The sequence below is a fragment of the Ranitomeya variabilis genome, chromosome 6 (genome assembly GCF_051348905.1).
Source record: "Ranitomeya variabilis isolate aRanVar5 chromosome 6, aRanVar5.hap1, whole genome shotgun sequence".
Lineage (NCBI taxonomy): Eukaryota > Metazoa > Chordata > Amphibia > Anura > Dendrobatidae > Ranitomeya > Ranitomeya variabilis.
This window is the reverse complement of record NC_135237.1, coordinates 135,146,363-135,166,980: the sequence shown is the minus strand read 5'-3', so window position 1 is coordinate 135,166,980 and position 20,618 is coordinate 135,146,363. Positions and strand designations below refer to the sequence as shown.

Here is a 20,618-nt window from a genome sequence, read left to right as displayed (position 1 = left end):
CAATTGCCAATCGATCTAGAAATGGGAATTCTGAAACCGGACGCAGAAGTTCAAGACTCCAATTGGGATGTCGTACGGCAAAAGCAGTATCGCCAAATACAAGAGAGTGTGGAAAGAAGCCTCCAGCAAACCAGAGAAAGACAAGAGCGAACTTTCAACCAGAATGCTCTAGCAACTCCATTAAGACCGGGTGACCAAGTACTCAAGAGGAATCGTCGAACCAATAAACTGGATAATCAGTGGGAAGCCGTACCCTACACAGTTTTACCAACAAGAATGGATAATCCTAAAATGTGTCTCATTAGCAAAAATGGAGGTTTAACATCTGTACTAGTGTCAAGAGACAATCTTAAATTATGTCCGGAAACAGAGCCAGAAGTTGTCCAGCCAGAATCAGAAGTTATTCAACCAGTAAAGGAAAAAGAGGAGGAAATGTATCACACCTGTATAGGAGACTTTCCCAAAACCCTACTAACATACCATGGTGCAGTAGTGGTTCCCATGGTGGCCTTTTATCCAACACCGAATCCAATATTAGAAGTCCCAAGACAGGAAGAGCCTGACCCCGTACTACAAGAGGTTCCAGGTCAGGAAGAACAGATTCCTGATCAGAGTGATCCCATTCACGGTGGACTTGCCAACCCCATAGTGGTGGAATTATCTTTAGCAGAGAGGGCAGATACTATATCCTCAGTAGACAGTAGTACACCACATAAAGAGACACCGCTATTACGTAGATCCCAGCGTAGTACCCAGGGTCAATTACCGGCCAGGTATGCGGATTACCAACTATAAGACTATAGTCATTGTTATCGTTCCGTAACGTTTAAGCCCAGTACCTACAGAGACTTACCTGTGTGAACTTCTTGCATATTCTTGAACTTTTTATCAGCCCGGAAACACTAAATCAAAGCTCCGGAAAGACTGCTTTGTGAACTTTGCTTCCTAGTACCTTCAAGGATAGAACTGTATTAATGGACGCTATTTGAAGTGACTTTTTACAGAATTCCATTTTTTTTTTGTTTCTTTGAGTGGTTTTTGTAACTTTTCATTTTTAAGACTCTGTACATATCAATTGTTATTTCAAAATGTTATCGTCCCACAGTCCCGGAGTACTGTTCTTAACTAAGGGGGAAAATGTGGCGCCCCTAGGGGTATTTGCCACAAAAATAGTTATTGACACCAAATACAAATATTAAAATAGCAAGACTGCACTACCATCTCCGGCCAGAAGGGGGAGCTCCAGAGACTCCCCTTGATCTATTCTGGTCTGAGAAAAGGACGGGTAGTTGGGCTGAGGAGCTGAAAGCGAGAGGTCGTATAACTGAACTCCTAACAGCCCTATGACGGATTATAGGCCCGTAATACCCATAGTAGGAGAAGAGGAGTAGAGAAAAAGGACATTGTGAGAACTGGGTAGCAATAATCACTACCCATAATAGGCGCAGAGACGGATACCGGATCCATGGCTATATTCATTATATATAATACAGCAACCGGAAGGACGTGAGGTGATATCAGCTTCACCAGGGTAAGACGCAGCAACAGACACAGAGTTTAGCGGTACTCCCAGAGGGGGTAAGCCGACAAAAAGGACTCGGGTTGTCCGTCGAACCAGAGCATAGAAGAGACAGATTGGGCCGGCAGCCAGTTCACATACAGCAGCAGGGCCATACAGAAACTGCGCATAATAAGAGGTGGAAATCCTAACAGGGTCAAAGTAATTCAGAGTTCTTATACAGACTCCGGTGACAGTGTTGGTCACAAATCCCTTTTTGTTGAAGTAAACTGGTTAAACGTTTCAGCGCCTCAGTCTTTCATTTGGACAATAGCCATCGATCTAGGATCGGGGTCATCACAGCTGAGAGGACCTGCTGCTGATCAAGTAAGTGTCTGTTCCTTCATGACATCCCTTACACTGTGCATCGCCTGAGGCCACAGCACCGGGTCAAGCCACTAGTGACATCCCCCTCAAGAGACGGACCTCATTGATCTGGTGCTGGGTACCTTGGTCTCCCGGGCGTCACAAAGTCATATGAAAAAACACTGGTATAGAGTTTTAAGTATATTGATAATCATAACTATGACTTGCAAAGAGTGACAGGAGCAGCAGGTAAGATACCGCAAATAGTCGAGTGCAGCCTAAGTAGGCGTAAAGTGAATACACGCTGTACTATATTACGGGACCCTGCAAAAAAAATCCTACATGCAAAGTAGCATAAGAAAGGTGATGGAATAATATCTGCAGCACTTACCGCTGTGTGCACAGAAGACCCTCTCTGGATGGTAAGAAGCACGACGCGCGTTTCGTGTCCACGCTGGACACTTCTTCACGGGGTACTTGCTTGCTGTGTTCACACTACGACATACTGTATATCCTGAAATCTTGTTATATTCTATGTGTTTTTTAAAAAAATGTATGTCTAAATAAATTTATACTTTTTTCTATATATTGTGATTTGAGCTACTCCTTTGCTTTGCTCCTGATTTCTATATATACACAGCAGTATCACCTATATAATGTATATACATAGCAGTAGCAGTATCATCTATATAATGTGTATAGACTGCTGTACATACATTATAGGTGATACGGTGATTATATACAGCGGTATCACCTATATATTGTATATACAGCAGTCTATACACATTATATAGGTGCAACTGCTGTATATAAATTAAAAAAATCATCTTGGGACTCACCCAGGTCCCTGAGATGGGGGAGGATGAAGAACTGAGGTGGGTTGGGTCCTGTCCATCGTCGGCAGTGAAGAGGAGATGATCCCAGGAATCGGTGAGGAGAGCAGTCTTCCCTGACGCTAGTACAGGCCGGCCAGTGTCAGACACAGATGGAGGGGGAGGTGCCCTATGCGCTGGTGCCACAGCGGCCTTTACAAATATTTTGACCCCGTGTGTGCACGCCATCTCCTGCTTGCCTGCGCTGACATGGGCAGCAGCCACGCACACGCACGAATGAGCACTGCGGCCCTTGTCAGCGTGGGCAACTAGATAAAGCGCGCACAAGGGGCCTTCACTTAGATTTAAAGGGCCGGCGGCTCACTTTGTGATGGAGACCTGTCGGCCCACTGGGCATCTGCCTGGCTGGGCAGATTAGCAATCCGGGCCTACGTGAATATAAGAAATGTTGTAATATATCTCATCAGAGAAATCTGCTCTCTTTCCACTTATCAGACACCACTTCATCTCCTCCATGCTTCCTGAACTCGTCATACACTCTCTGGAAAAAACAGCTTCAATTTGTCTTGCTCAAAAAAGACTTTTCACTGTGGTGTCATGTGACCCAGCCCATTATGCTCAATGGAAAGGGAAGAAAGGAGCAGTGTGGAGTAGGAATAGGAAACAGGCAGAGGGAAATAAAAAGATTGTGGTGATCTCTCTAACAAGTCTTTTATCTCACCCCAGAGCTGATTCACTTACAGACAGCTCACCTCTGATGTAAACTACCCTCCATCTTGCTGTTGCTTGCCTATATATGCTAAAAATTGAATGAAGAGCAGGAATCCCCCTTTGTATACTGTGCTGTGTATGGGAGAGATCACTGCAACCAGGCTTCTCCTACCAGCTATCAGTTGATTGTAAATTTAGAGATAGATGATGCAGAAAGAAAACTGGTAAAAATCTAGGATACAAGATATAAAATGGCCAGCTACAGAGTTATTATTCATGTAAATACAAAGGAAAGGACAGCTTATTCTGAAAAGATACTTGAAAGTATGGATGCCATTTAAGAAATGTCATATTCAAATCAGAGCTGGATATACTGGCATCACTGCCTCTTCAGAAGAAGAAAAGAGTTGACTTTGGCTATCAGAAGTTTTAAAGTAAGTTTCACAATCTTATACAACCCTGGCTCAAGCTCTACTGTTTTCTTTTTGTTGTTGTGGATTAAAAGGAGTCATACAATCAGTCAACTACAGTGCCACTTTGAAGATGGATGGTTGCAATTCACGTTTACTTTTCATTTATGCAAATATTGTTGAAAGTACAGTTCCATTTCAAGAGTATGATTTCTATGTATTGGTAATATTTGTTTTTTATTTATGATCTTTGTGAAGTAAATTTCTATTTTTATTGTCATTATTATTAAATTAAAAATTCTATGTTTGTTTTTCAGTGTATAGTCTGGGACTGGGACTCTAATGGAAAACATGACTTCATAGGAGAGTTCAGCTCAACATTTAAAGAAATGAGAGGAGCGATGGAAGGAAGACAGGTAGTAAAAATATGTCATACATAAAAATGGCTTATTCTAATTAAAGGTTTAGTAAGTAATTGGAAAGAGAAACTGTAAACTCATGAAATGATCCATTTTGCATTTTATTGCAATAATCCAATGATCCATATTGCAATGTTTACTGGATTGTCAGGGGGATTTAACAGGTTTAAATCCACGGGCTTAGCTCTGCTCCACCAGTGGCTGTTAAAGGCACATGATGGCTGATTATATCAGCCATCATGGGCCAGGTAAGATGCGGGCTCGGCATGTGAACCTGCATCAAAGTCAGATAGTCGGCATATATCTCTAAGTAATTAAAGCAGTTGATCATTTTGTTTTCAACAAGTACTTTGTTAGTCAACTAATAAATGATCCCTATTATTTCATTGTGTTGAACTTACACATTCCAATCAAAGATAAGTCTAAAATTACCATGAAAAAATGCAAAAAGACTTAAACCACAATGTACTATAATATTTAATGCAGTAATGTTTATTAATGTTTAAAATTAACAATAGTAATATTTATCAGCAAAAACCTCCAAATGTAATAGAGCGGATAATTCACATAACATCAATAATAGCCTATATGAAGGATCAATAGCAAAAATTCCCCACACGGAATGACCTGCATTGTAGTAAACTGCATCCAGCCAAATAATGTGACTAGAGCACATGGCTCAGTGAACATCAGTGGAAGATAAATGGAATTTGATTAGTAAATTACTGCCACATAGCATGTATATTAGCGTTCACCATCACTAATACATTGTGCCGATGCAGATTGCAATTGTGGGTCAAACCAGATACTACAACAAGGGCAGGCTAAGGATAACTTACACAAGGTATGATGTCCGTGGCTCCATTCCTGTACCCCTGGAACAGAGCCACGGACATCATACCTTGTGTAAGTTATCCTTAGCCTGCCCTTGTTGTAGTATCTGGTTTGACCCACAATTGCAATCTGCATCGGCACAATGTATTAGTGATGGTGAACGCTAATATACATGCTATGTGGCAGTAATTTACTAATCAAATTCCATTTATCTTCCACTGATGTTCACTGAGCCATGTGCTCTAGTCACATTATTTGGCCGGATGCAGTTTACTACAATGCAGGTCATTCCGTGTGGGCAATTTTTGCTATTGATCCTTCATATAGGCTATTATTGATGTTATGTGAATTATCCGCTCTATTACATTTGGATGTTTTTGCTGATAAATATTACTATTGTTAATTTTAAACATTAATAAACATTACTGCATTAAATATTATAGTACATTGTGGTTTAAAGGCCCCGTCACACATAGCGATTTACCAACGATCACGACCAGCGATACGACCTGGCCGTGATCGTTGGTAAGTTGCTGTGTGGTCGCTGGGGAGCTGTCACACAGACAGCTCTCTCCAGCGACCAACGATCAGGGGAACGACTTCGGCATCGTTGAAACTGTCTTCAACGATGCCGAAGTCCCCCTGCAGCACCCGGGTAACCAGGGTAAACATCGGGTTACTAAGCGCGGCCCTGCGCTTAGTAACCCGATGTTTACCCTGGTTACCAGTGAAGACATCGCTGGATCGGTGTCACACACACCGATTCAGCGATGTCAGCGGGACCTCAACGACCAAAAAACGGCCCAGGCCATTCCGACACGACCAGCGATCTCACAGCAGGGGCCTGGTCGCTGGTACGTGTCACACATAGCGAGATCGCTACTGAGGTCGCTGTTGCGTCACAAAACTTGTGACTCAGCAGCGATCTCGCTAGCGATCTCGCTATGTGAGACGGGGCCTTTAGTCTTTTTGCGTTTTTTCATGGTAATTTTAGACTTATCTTTGATTGGAAAGTACTTTGTTAGATATGATTTTATGACACTTAAAGAGGACTTGTCAAGCAGGATATTCAATCCCTAACGAAAGGTATGACTATAAAGCCCCTTTAATGCGTATTACATTCATACCTTTTCAGTAGAATTAAATTGAGGCTTTAGTGAGAAATCTATTTTTGAAGGTCTATTGTCAAGTGGATCAGGGTGGGCACTTCACTCACAAGCTTGTCTGTACTTTGCAGACTACAAGAAGCTTCCGGCTGTTAAGGGAAGAGTGACCTATCACTTAATAACCTATTTCCCCTGTACAATAATGTTGTGGGAATCGATACATTGATCTTGCAGCGTCATCATCAGGAGCTCACTGACCAGGCGCCTAACCTTCGGATGAAACAAACTTGCTTGATGATGGTGCATGGTCAGAGAAGACAGGGAAGACAAATCACTGAATGAAGAGTGACCTGGCAATTAAAGACTGGATGCCAGTGGTGGGTGACAAAGTACAGCACAGCTGATGAGTGAAGTGCTCACCCTGATGTACTTGAGAATAGAACTTAAAAATACATTTCTCGCTAATGCCTCAATGAAATTCTTCTAGAAAGATATGAATGTAATAATCATTGAAGCGGCACAGTTCTCCGCGCCATAAAATGACAGCTGATGGAGGATCATGTTATCAGACAAGTCTATCATCTTCCTCCATTAGAAAAGCACTGCATACGGGAAATATGTTTCTCAAATGAAGGAAACTGTAGGACAGGTGGGGTCACATGACCCTCCATCCACCGCCATTGTGAAAACATAAGAGCTGTGCAATCTGCAAGTAAGGCTATCATAGCAAGTACAGTGCAATGAAATAAAAAACAGAGGTCAACCCATTTAAGTGTCGATCCAGTCAGTTCGTCATGTGGGATGAGTAAGCACAGTATGGTATTTTCTTGCTTTCCTTTGTGAAATTAGAGTAAAACTAAGGTATTTCCCTTTCCTTGCTTCACATATGTCGTTTGTGAACTGTTTCATGTGACTTTATACACTAAAATGTTCTAACAACATCTATGGGTAAAGCATTGTTTTAATAACTTTAATTACTCTTCTCTACTGTAAGTGTGAATAGTTCCCAAATGCCAGAAATACGAGGCTAAAATTATACCGTGCATTAATTTACAGAAACTAATATAAACAAAATAGTGCCGTAATGTATGCCAATTCCATCTCAATGTTCACATGGCATTCTGAAGGTACAGGCATACTCTCTGGAGGCAAGAGCAACAGCTGCTAGAGAATTTCCCAGATACACGTTTGTCGTGTCTGTCTGCTACCTCACTTAGAAAAATCCATTACACAAGACCGATAATTGAGCTTTGGGGCAAAAGGGGAAATCAGCAGCTGTGGTTTGTGAGGAAGTAATGTAGGACAAAATGTCCTTTTCAAAACTAATTGACATTCAGATGACAGGTATTGCAAGGGAATCCTGGGGTGTACCACATATCAGATCTCTGTTATAAATCATAGAAAGTCAAACTTAAAACTCTCTTGTATTGTAGACGTCAGCAGAAAATCCGGGCTGTAAGAATATTTTAAAGAAGCACTCCCATCAAAGTTTTTATTCTATTAATATATTGCAATCATCATATTATACAGCACTGTTTATTTACAATTGCTCCTTTTATCTTTCTACCCAGCAAATTCTTCTCCTTTCTCAGCTCTATGTAGAAATAGGAAGTCTGTTTTCTCTGCAGTTATCATTCACCTTTTCAACTTCTGACCTAGAATGTCATGCTGTGATGGCCTTTGTTAGGGTAGGGGGGCCTCAAACTGTTCCTTGAACTGGGACCCTAACTATCCATGTCCTGGTGGTACTCTTGATGGTAGAGAGGCACAAGTCTTCAACCTCACTATGCTTCTATTAATCCCTGGTCTGTCCCCTCCCCCACCCCATGGAGCCTGGGACAGACATGTAATATCAACAAGACACAAAAGACAAAACAGGGATAACAGAAATATTCTATCATACAAAAACACAAACCAACAATAGGGACGGGGAGGAATAAGCTAAACAGGAACAGGAACCAGGAAATAAACACACACGTACAACAGAACACCTTCACAACAACTTCTCTCAAAACACTTAGCTTAAGCACACAGCACAGCTTCAATAGCAACAACAAACTGCTATTCGGCACAATGTCTCCTAAGAGCAAGGAAGCAAAGCTTTCACTGGCAAGACAGAGGAGATCTGGCCAGGTTTGATAGGAAGAGTTAACAACTAGATCAGAAGTAATTGAAATGGAGCTGCATGTTTCTGACAAGCATAGAAAGGGTTGTTAACCTCTTCAGCATCAAAGGAAACCAAATTAATTTAATATGGAATCCTAAGACAAAGGATAAATGGAAGATCTGCGATTCATAATAAGCAGTGATCTTCTACCCCCAGTTCTAAAAAGGGTGGCTTGACACACTCATGACACAACTGCTCCCTCCTCCCCCTTCCAGGGAATTTTGCAGTGACTTATGAGCCATACAGGGAAAATGTACCTCCTGTTTCTATATGGAGTTTAGAAAGATTCAGTTAGTCAGTTTTTAATCACGTGATGTCATAGCCCTAATGAAAAAGAAAATGAACTAGGTAGAAAGGCAAAATTAGCACCGGCACTGAGCCTCAATGCCGCCCCTTAAACAGTTTCCAATACTAATTTCTCTCCATCCCTCCTGTCTCTGCTTCTCTGGTCTCCTCAGCGTCTTTTGACTCTCTGTGATGTCTTAGTGCAGAGGGGGCACTGATGTCACTACAGTGCGCCCTCTGTGCAGAAAGTCAGAAGACGCTGAGGAGACTAGAGCAGCGGGGAATGAGGAGAGGTGAGTATTTGATTTTTTTAATGATTGGAGCATTATATGGGGTCCATTATACTGTATGTAGCAATATATGAGGCCTATAATAATAATAATAATAATTGTATTTATATAGCCCCAACATATTCCGCAGCGCTTTATTCTGTATGGAGCATGATATGGGACCATTATACTGTATGGAGCAATATGGGGGCCATTATACTGTATGGAGCAATATGGGGGCCATTATACTGTATGGAGCACTATATGGGGCCCATGTTACTGTATTAAGAATTATATGGGGCCATTATACTATATGGAGAATTATATTGGGTCAATATACTGTGTGGAGCAATATATGGGGCCAATATACTACATGGAGCATTATATGGGGTGATTTTACTGCATGGAGCAGTATAGGGGGCCATTATACTATACAGAACAATATATGGGACCCATTTTACTGTATGGAGCATTATATGGACCATTACACTGTATGCAGCAATATGTGGGCCCATTAATCTGTATGGAGCAACATATGGGAAACAATTTACTGTATGGAGCATTATATGGGGCCATTATACTGTATGGAGTATTATATGGGGACATAATAATATATGGAGCAATATATGGGGACCATTGTACTGTATGGAATACAGTTGTGCTCAAAAGTTTACATACCCCTGCAGAATTTTGCTTTTTTTCAGAGAATATGAATGATAACACCAAAACTTTTTCTCCACTCATTTTTAGCCATTTATTGTCAAACTACTGTGTTTTCTCTTTTTAAATCATAATGACAACCGAAAAACATTTAAATAACCCTGATCAAAAGTTCACAATCCCTGGTGATTTTGGCCTGATAACATGCACAGAGGTTGATGCAAATGGGTTTAAATGGCTACTAGTGACGAGCGAGTATACTCGTTGCTCGGGTTTTCCCCAGCACGCTTGGGTAGTCTCCGAGTATTTGATGCGCTCGGAGATTTAGTTTTCATCCCCGCAGCTGTATGATTTGCAGACTGCAGACAGCTTCAATACATGAGGGGATTCCCTAGCAACTAGGTAACCACCACATGTACTCAGGCTGGCTAGCAGCTGTAAATCATGCAGCTGTATCAACAAAAACAAAATCTCTGAGCACCCACAAATACTCGGAGACCACCTGAGCGTGCACGGAAAAACCCAAGCAACGAGAACACTCGCTTATCACTAATGGCTACTAAAGGTAACATCCTCACCTGTGACCTGTTTGTTTCTAATCAGTGTGTGCATAAAAGCTGAGAGAGTTTCTGGGATCCAGACAGACTCTTGCAGCTTTCATCCAGCTACTGGCATTTCTGGATTGTGAGTCATGGTGAAAGCAACAGAATTGTCAACAAATTTTTGGAAAAAGGTAGTTGAACTGTATAAAACAGGAAATGCGATCAAACAGTTTGAACCAGTCACCAGCGTTATAACTGTGATTAACAAATGGAAAATCAGGGGCTCTGTAAAAACAAAATGGTCAGGTAGACCAACGAAAATGTCGTCCACAACTGTCAGGAAAAATGTTCGGTTTGCAAAGAGAAACCCATAAAAAACATCAGCTGAAATACAGGACTCTCTGAAAATTAGTGGTGTGACTGTTTCAAGATGCTCAATAAGAAGGCACTTGAAGAAAAATGGGCTGCATGGTCGAGTTGCCAGACGAAAGCCATTACTGCGCTAATGCACAAAGTATCTCACCTACAATACGCAAAACTGCAGAGAGACAAGCCTCAAAACTTCTGGAACAAGGTAATTTGGAGTGATGAGACCAAAATGTAACTTTTTGGCCACAACCATAAATGTTACATTTGGAGAGAGGTCAACAAGGCCTATGATGAAAGGAACACTATTTCTAATGTAAAACACAGAGGTGGATCACTGATGTTTTGGAGATGTGTGAGCTACAAAGGCACAGGAAACTTGGTCAAAGTCGAAGGAAAGATGACTGCAGCATGTTATCAGCAAATACTGGAGGCAAATTTACACTCATCAGCCTGGAAGCTGTGCATGGGACGTACTTGGACGTTCCAACATGACAGCGATCCAAAACACCACCACTTTGACCTGTTTTTGGCTAAAACAGAACAAAATGAAGTTTCAGAAGTGTCCATCTCAGACTCCTGACCTCAATATCATTGAGCCACTCTGGGAAGATCTCAAACGCGCAGTTCATGCTAGACAGCCCTGGAATTTACAGGAAGTGGAGGCTTTTTGCCAAGAAGACTGAGTAGCTTTACCATCTGAGAAAATAAAGAACCTCATCCACAACTACCACAAAATACTTCAAGCTGTCATTGATATTGGGGGGGCAATACACTGTATTAAAAGATGGGGTATGTGAACTTTTGATTAGGGTCATTTGGATGTTTTGGGTTGTCGTTATGATTTAAAAAGAGAAAACACAGTAGTTTGACAATAAATGGCTTCACCCAACCACTAACCATGGGTGGAGAAAAAGTTTGGTGTTATCATTCATATTCTCTGAAAAAAGGCCAAGAAAGCAAAAAGTCTCCCGGGGTATGTAAACTTTTGAGAACAATATATATATGTATATGGGGCCATTATACTGTTTGGAGCACCATGTGGGTCATTATGCTGTATGAAGCAATATATGGGGCTCATTATACTGTGTGGAGCAATATATGGGGCCCTTTATACTGTATGTAGCACTATGAAAAATCGGAGGAAACCGGAGTATAAAGGGTAAAACAAATAATATTTTATTATAACAACACATCAGAATATATAACACATTTAATAAAGCTAAAAACAGGATGATGTGCCGGATCAGAATGGCATCACCAATGCCCCAGGGGAGGGAAAGGCTGCTCCAAGTGTAAAACTGCATTCATCAAGGCCAAGTGGTCCAAAAATATATTTCAAAATAAGCAGCAAGAGCAGCACTTACCAAGGGGTGAGATGGGGAAGGTGAGCCGGGATCACATACACGAACGCCCCAACGCACGTTTCGCTATTAGGTGTGTCAGCTTTCTCAAGGGGATAGCTGAATGTACCGGTAAGGACCTTTTTATCTCATTGGTGGTAACAGTGGGGCTGGTCACATGTTGTGAACCAGCCAATTGTCCCAGCACTAGCGGCGCGTGCGCGCTGCGAGCCGCAGGTCCTGCGCCGGCCGTGGCGTCAAGCCCTACCGCGCATGCGCAGGAATGTGAATTCACTGCGCAGCTGCGGCAGGCCTGGAGACGCCAAGGCAGGAGAAGGAGCCGCGGCATACACAGCGCGCACGCGCACGGCTGAATGGACATAACCCACACAGCTCCCCACAACATCTAGCGCCAATGCACGATAAATATACAGTAATGCAGAGAGAGGGCTTTCATCATTTTCATATTCATAATATCTTTTTCTGAGTAGAAGTAAAGATGCCCTTATGTCAGGCGCAATGTGTGGGAGACTTGAAAATCCTGCTGGAAACATCTAGGAATATGTCTGGGATAAGCGGATCGATGCCAGGATACATACAGACTAAAACATAAAAGAAGAAACAAATAAATATTAAAAACAAATATACATTATTAGGATCCAATTATATGATCCAGGGGATGCAAAATGATGGAAAAGAAAATGGGGAGTCAAATAGGCCCCAGGATATAGTAACATCTTACAGGAAAGAGGAAAAACTCAATGCCTCGTTGAGTCCATTAGGGACCAAGGTGTTGAGGCGAACTATCCAGTTCGCCTCATGTTGGGCTAAGAGTTTTTTGTAATTCCCACCCCTCACCCCAAGATGTAGACTTTCGATCCCTCTGATCCGAAGAGACCCCGCGTCACAATTATGGAAAGTCCTAAAGTGACGCGGGATAGTCTTCAGCTCAGAGGGATCGACCACCAGCCTGGCTGCGCCAATGTCACGGACATGCTCACGCACCCTAATTCTAAGTTCCCTAGATGTTAAACCAATATAGATGCGGGGGCAGGCACATGTGGCATAATATATTACATTACTTGTACCACACGAAATGTGCTGTCTGATCTGAAACTGTCTGAGCCCATCTGATGTCTCAAAAGTAGAAGTCCGTTCGACATTGGCGCAAGCCAGGCAGTGGCCACACCGAAAACACCCCAGGAGAGGGCCCCGAGTGCCAAAAATATTTTTAATTGGTGGAACATAATGGCTCCTAACCAGGAGATTACCTAAATTCGGTGCCCTCCTGGCTGTCATAGCGGGGAATTCACCTAGACTCTTCCCCAGGGCGGGCTCTGTCATCAAAATAGACCAGTGTTTCTTCAGGATGCCCCTCATGTTTTGCCATTCATGATTATATGTACCAATGAATCTGATGGTATCATCATTGGTATTAGTTTTCTTCCTTTTATTAGCATATAATAGGTCACTGCGCCGAGTTCTTCTTGCCCTATCAAACCCACGCTTGATACTCCTGCGGCTATAGCCGCGTGCCAAAAAGCGGGATTGTAGGTCCACCGCTTGATTTTGGAATTTTTGGTCGGATGAGCAGATCCGTCTCATCCTAAGGAACTGTCCGACCGGGACAGCTCTGATAGTGGTAGGATTGTGTGCTGAATCTGCACGAATCAAAGCATTGACAGAGGTTGGTTTTCGAAAGACGTCAGTCTGGATATATCCGGCATCGTCAACCTCCAGAGTGACGTCTAAGAAATCAATTCTTGTAGAATGGTACTGATAAGTCAATCTAATATTAAATGGATTCGTGTTTAATTGGGACATAAAATCCTCGAGCTGCCGCGGGGTACCCGCCCACATGAAAAAAATATCATCAATATAACGAAGCCAGCACAGCACATGGTCAGCGGCCTCCGCGCCCCCGTCGCCAAACAAGGATCTCTCCCAAAATCCAAGGAAGAGATTAGCATACGAGGGCGCGAAGGCCGCACCCATGGCCGTGCCGCGCTTCTGTACATAAAAAACATCTTTAAAAACAAAAAAATTGTGGGTCAGGACAAACCGCAGCAGCTCGAGGATAAAATCACACACAGAGCTGCCCAGGTCGGAGGCCCCCAGGAAGAAACGGACCGCATCCAGACCATGAGTATGATCAATGCATGTATATAGGGTTTGAATGTCGGCGGTGACCAGTAATACATGTGGTTCCACTGAGACGCCATCGACCCTCGTGAGGACGTCCGTAGTGTCCCGGACATAAGATGGAAGATTTTCCACCAAGGGTTTTAAAAAATAGTCGATAAATTTGCATATCGGGTCGGATAGACCATCGATGCCAGACACTATCGGACGCCCAGGAGGGTCAACGGCGTCTTTGTGGATTTTAGGCAGAAGGTAAAAAGTTGGCGTCTTGGGGGACCTGACCGTCAACCCCTCCAGCATCCTTTTGTCAATAATACCTTTCTCACGAGCCTTAATAAGAATTAGCTGTAACTGAGATGAAAAAGAGGCAACCGGATTATATGATAATTTTGAGTAGGTATCAGCATCCCTCAACTGTCGGAATGCCTCCCTCTCATATTTATAGCATGGCCAGACCACGATGTTGCCCCCCTTGTCCGCCGATTTGTATACCACGTCTTTATATGATTGTAGCTCTTTGATGGCCTGTCGTTGTTGTTGTGTAAGATTATCGAATCGACGTCTGGTGGATAATTCCTTGAGATCTTCAGATACCAACTTTGTGAAGATCTCAACGGCTGGACATAAAGAAAAGGGGGGAAACCTCGTGGACCTGGGCATAACAGTTGATGGAAACCTACCTGGATGAAACGTGGTTTGTTCATCAAGGAGGTCTTGTAAATTCCGTAGTGCCTCCACTTCCATCTCAGTCAGCGTCTCAGTTGGAGATGTTTGTTTATAATGTAATTTCTTTAAGATAAGTTTTCGGGAGAAGAGGTGCAAATCTTTTAATGCTGAAAAATAATCAAAGGAATTAGTGGGGGAGAAGGTCAGGCCCCTCCCAAGAACATCCAACTGGGCATCTGAAAAAACACGGGATGACAGATTAAGTACCTGTAGCCCACCCTGGGGTCCGGGTGTTGGCCGTCCTCCTTGAGGAGCTTTATGTTTAGCAGCTTGTCGGGTGACAACCCCCCTGATGGGTGCAGCCGGTGTAGAAGTCTCACCAGAGGTTTGTGAGTGGTTGGTGGGTTTATCAAATGTTGTATAGGGTCTCCTGGAGGTGGACCTTGATCGTGAATGAGAGAAGGGTCTATCACGAGGGCGAGATCTCTCATTAGGCCCGCGCCATCTATAGACATTGCTGGTCATCCTATCATTGGTGTCCCTTTTGAATTTTTTGGCTTTTACAGCCTGTATCTCATTAACCCATTTTTGCAATTCTGCATCAATTTCATCATTGAATTGCTTCAGGGCATCTACTGACATATCTCTTTTAAGGGTGACCTGCAATATTTCCATTTCAGTTTCAATCTCATTCAAATTCTTGGTATCAATTTCTTTTAACAATTCCATGTGGCCTTTGGAGCAGGTGTTAGAAAATTCTTCCCATCTGGTTTTAATCTCCTCATCAGTAATTGGAAATGATGGGAACACCTGCACCCTAAGGCCACGAGGGATCAAGCCCTCCTCCAGGTATTTTTCTAAAAAGGTTTTATTCCACCAGACTCTTGTCCTTTTACGTAATAGTTCCTTAAATCGAATCATAGTTTCCCGGAGGTCATTATTCGCCCCATGGGCACCCCCATTACCATCATCCTTAAGTGTTAGATCAATCTGGGCACGCCAAATCGAGTCCTGTGCCCTATAATCCATGGAACACTGGAAAATAACTGTGAAAAACACAGCGGCAATTAATAGAGATAAATAACCAGACATCCACATTATGTTATAAAGCACTGCATAAGTACCAGCAGGAAAAACACATATACCCTACTCCATATGAGCATGAAAAATCGGAGGAAACCGGAGTATAAAGGGTAAAACAAATAATATTTTATTATAACAACACATCAGAATATATAACACATTTAATAAAGCTAAAAACAGGATGATGTGCCGGATCAGAATGGCATCACCAATGCCCCAGGGGAGGGAAAGGCTGCTCCAAGTGTAAAACTGCATTCATCAAGGCCAAGTGGTCCAAAAATATATTTCAAAATAAGCAGCAAGAGCAGCACTTACCAAGGGGTGAGATGGGGAAGGTGAGCCGGGATCACATACACGAACGCCCCAACGCACGTTTCGCTATTAGGTGTGTCAGCTTTCTCAAGGGGATAGCTGAATGTACCGGTAAGGACCTTTTTATCTCATTGGTGGTAACAGTGGGGCTGGTCACATGTTGTGAACCAGCCAATTGTCCCAGCACTAGCGGCGCGTGCGCGCTGCGAGCCGCAGGTCCTGCGCCGGCCGTGGCGTCAAGCCCTACCGCGCATGCGCAGGAATGTGAATTCACTGCGCAGCTGCGGCAGGCCTGGAGACGCCAAGGCAGGAGAAGGAGCCGCGGCATACACAGCGCGCACGCGCACGGCTGAATGGACATAACCCACACAGCTCCCCACAACATCTAGCGCCAATGCACGATAAATATACAGTAATGCAGAGAGAGGGCTTTCATCATTTTCATATTCATAATATCTTTTTCTGAGTAGAAGTAAAGATGCCCTTATGTCAGGCGCAATGTGTGGGAGACTTGAAAATCCTGCTGGAAACATCTAGGAATATGTCTGGGATAAGCGGATCGATGCCAGGATACATACAGACTAAAACATAAAAGAAGAAATTTATTTGTTTATTTGCGTGCGCGCTGTGTATGCCGCGGCTCCTTCTCCTGCCTTGGCGTCTCCAGGCCTGCCGCAGCTGCGCAGTGAATTCACATTCCTGCGCATGCGCGGTAGGGCTTGACGCCACGGCCGGCGCAGGACCTGCGGCTCGCAGCGCGCACGCGCCGCTAGTGCTGGGACAATTGGCTGGTTCACAACATGTGACCAGCCCCACTGTTACCACCAATGAGATAAAAAGGTCCTTACCGGTACATTCAGCTATCCCCTTGAGAAAGCTGACACACCTAATAGCGAAACGTGCGTTGGGGCGTTCGTGTATGTGATCCCGGCTCACCTTCCCCATCTCACCCCTTGGTAAGTGCTGCTCTTGCTGCTTATTTTGAAATATATTTTTGGACCACTTGGCCTTGATGAATGCAGTTTTACACTTGGAGCAGCCTTTCCCTCCCCTGGGGCATTGGTGATGCCATTCTGATCCGGCACATCATCCTGTTTTTAGCTTTATTAAATGTGTTATATATTCTGATGTGTTGTTATAATAAAATATTATTTGTTTTACCCTTTATACTCCGGTTTCCTCCGATTTTTCATGCTCATATGGAGTAGGGTATATGTGTTTTTCCTGCTGGTACTTATGCAGTGCTTTATAACATAATGTGGATGTCTGGTTATTTATCTCTATTAATTGCCGCTGTGTTTTTCACAGTTATTTTCCAGTGTTCCATGGATTATAGGGCACAGGACTCGATTTGGCGTGCCCAGATTGATCTAACACTTAAGGATGATGGTAATGGGGGTGCCCATGGGGCGAATAATGACCTCCGGGAAACTATGATTCGATTTAAGGAACTATTACGTAAAAGGACAAGAGTCTGGTGGAATAAAACCTTTTTAGAAAAATACCTGGAGGAGGGCTTGATCCCTCGTGGCCTTAGGGTGCAGGTGTTCCCATCATTTCCAATTACTGATGAGGAGATTAAAACCAGATGGGAAGAATTTTCTAACACCTGCTCCAAAGGCCACATGGAATTGTTAAAAGAAATTGATACCAAGAATTTGAATGAGATTGAAACTGAAATGGAAATATTGCAGGTCACCCTTAAAAGAGATATGTCAGTAGATGCCCTGAAGCAATTCAATGATGAAATTGATGCAGAATTGCAAAAATGGGTTAATGAGATACAGGCTGTAAAAGCCAAAAAATTCAAAAGGGACACCAATGATAGGATGACCAGCAATGTCTATAGATGGCGCGGGCCTAATGAGAGATCTCGCCCTCGTGATAGACCCTTCTCTCATTCACGATCAAGGTCCACCTCCAGGAGACCCTATACAACATTTGATAAACCCACCAACCACTCACAAACCTCTGGTGAGACTTCTACACCGGCTGCACCCATCAGGGGGGTTGTCACCCGACAAGCTGCTAAACATAAAGCTCCTCAAGGAGGACGGCCAACACCCGGACCCCAGGGTGGGCTACAGGTACTTAATCTGTCATCCCGTGTTTTTTCAGATGCCCAGTTGGATGTTCTTGGGAGGGGCCTGACCTTCTCCCCCACTAATTCCTTTGATTATTTTTCAGCATTAAAAGATTTGCACCTCTTCTCCCGAAAACTTATCTTAAAGAAATTACATTATAAACAAACATCTCCAACTGAGACGCTGACTGAGATGGAAGTGGAGGCACTACGGAATTTACAAGACCTCCTTGATGAACAAACCACGTTTCATCCAGGTAGGTTTCCATCAACTGTTATGCCCAGGTCCACGAGGTTTCCCCCCTTTTCTTTATGTCCAGCCGTTGAGATCTTCACAAAGTTGGTATCTGAAGATCTCAAGGAATTATCCACCAGACGTCGATTCGATAATCTTACACAACAACAACGACAGGCCATCAAAGAGCTACAATCATATAAAGACGTGGTATACAAATCGGCGGACAAGGGGGGCAACATCGTGGTCTGGCCATGCTATAAATATGAGAGGGAGGCATTCCGACAGTTGAGGGATGCTGATACCTACTCAAAATTATCATATAATCCGGTTGCCTCTTTTTCATCTCAGTTACAGCTAATTCTTATTAAGGCTCGTGAGAAAGGTATTATTGACAAAAGGATGCTGGAGGGGTTGACGGTCAGGTCCCCCAAGACGCCAACTTTTTACCTTCTGCCTAAAATCCACAAAGACGCCGTTGACCCTCCTGGGCGTCCGATAGTGTCTGGCATCGATGGTCTATCCGACCCGATATGCAAATTTATCGACTATTTTTTAAAACCCTTGGTGGAAAATCTTCCATCTTATGTCCGGGACACTACGGACGTCCTCACGAGGGTCGATGGCGTCTCAGTGGAACCACATGTATTACTGGTCACCGCCGACATTCAAACCCTATATACATGCATTGATCATACTCATGGTCTGGATGCGGTCCGTTTCTTCCTGGGGGCCTCCGACCTGGGCAGCTCTGTGTGTGATTTTATCCTCGAGCTGCTGCGGTTTGTCCTGACCCACAATTTTTTTGTTTTTAAAGATGTTTTTTATGTACAGAAGCGCGGCACGGCCATGGGTGCGGCCTGCGCGCCCTCGTATGCTAATCTCTTCCTTGGATTTTGGGAGAGATCCTTGTTTGGCGACGGGGGCGCGGAGGCCGCTGACCATGTGCTGTGCTGGCTTCGTTATATTGATGATATTTTTTTCATGTGGGCGGGTACCCCGCGGCAGCTCGAGGATTTTATGTCCCAATTAAACACGAATCCATTTAATATTAGATTGACTTATCAGTACCATTCTACAAGAATTGATTTCTTAGACGTCACTCTGGAGGTTGACGATGCCGGATATATCCAGACTGACGTCTTTCGAAAACCAACCTCTGTCAATGCTTTGATTCGTGCAGATTCAGCACACAATCCTACCACTATCAGAGCTGTCCCGGTCGGACAGTTCCTTAGGATGAGACGGATCTGCTCATCCGACCAAAAATTCCAAAATCAAGCGGTGGACCTACAATCCCGCTTTTTGGCACGCGGCTATAGCCGCAGGAGTATCAAGCGTGGGTTTGATAGGGCAAGAAGAACTCGGCGCAGTGACCTATTATATGCTAATAAAAGGAAGAAAACTAATACCAATGATGATACCATCAGATTCATTGGTACATATAATCATGAATGGCAAAACATGAGGGGCATCCTGAAGAAACACTGGTCTATTTTGATGACAGAGCCCGCCCTGGGGAAGAGTCTAGGTGAATTCCCCGCTATGACAGCCAGGAGGGCACCGAATTTAGGTAATCTCCTGGTTAGGAGCCATTATGTTCCACCAATTAAAAATATTTTTGGCACTCGGGGCCCTCTCCTGGGGTGTTTTCGGTGTGGCCACTGCCTGGCTTGCGCCAATGTCGAACGGACTTCTACTTTTGAGACATCAGATGGGCTCAGACAGTTTCAGATCAGACAGCACATTTCGTGTGGTACAAGTAATGTAATATATTATGCCACATGTGCCTGCCCCCGCATCTATATTGGTTTAACATCTAGGGAACTTAGAATTAGGGTGCGTGAGCATGTCCGTGACATTGGCGCAGCCAGGCTGGTGGTCGATCCCTCTGAGCTGAAGACTATCCCGCGTCACTTTAGGACTTTCCATAATTGTGACGCGGGGTCTCTTCGGATCAGAGGGATCGAAAGTCTACATCTTGGGGTGAGGGGTGGGAATTACAAAAAACTGTTAGCCCAACATGAGGCGAACTGGATAGTTCGCCTCAACACCTTGGTCCCTAATGGACTCAACGAGGCATTGAGTTTTTCCTCTTTCCTGTAAGATGTTACTATATCCTGGGGCCTATTTGACTCCCCATTTTCTTTTCCATCATTTTGCATCCCCTGGATCATATAATTGGATCCTAATAATGTATATTTGTTTTTAATATTTATTTGTTTCTTCTTTTATGTTTTAGTCTGTATGTATCCTGGCATCGATCCGCTTATCCCAGACATATTCCT

At 43.5% G+C, this 20,618-nt stretch overlaps 1 protein-coding gene across 1 annotated transcript in view; it reads left to right on the top strand.

Moving 5' to 3' along the window:
• Nucleotides 1-20,618, top strand: part of CPNE4 (copine 4) — an 828,774-nt gene that overhangs the window by 609,460 nt on the left and 198,696 nt on the right. The window contains exon 8 of the mRNA XM_077269031.1: nucleotides 4,136-4,234. Within this exon, the coding sequence (XP_077125146.1) occupies nucleotides 4,136-4,234 (99 nt within the window). The remainder of the gene's footprint in view (nucleotides 1-4,135; nucleotides 4,235-20,618) is intronic.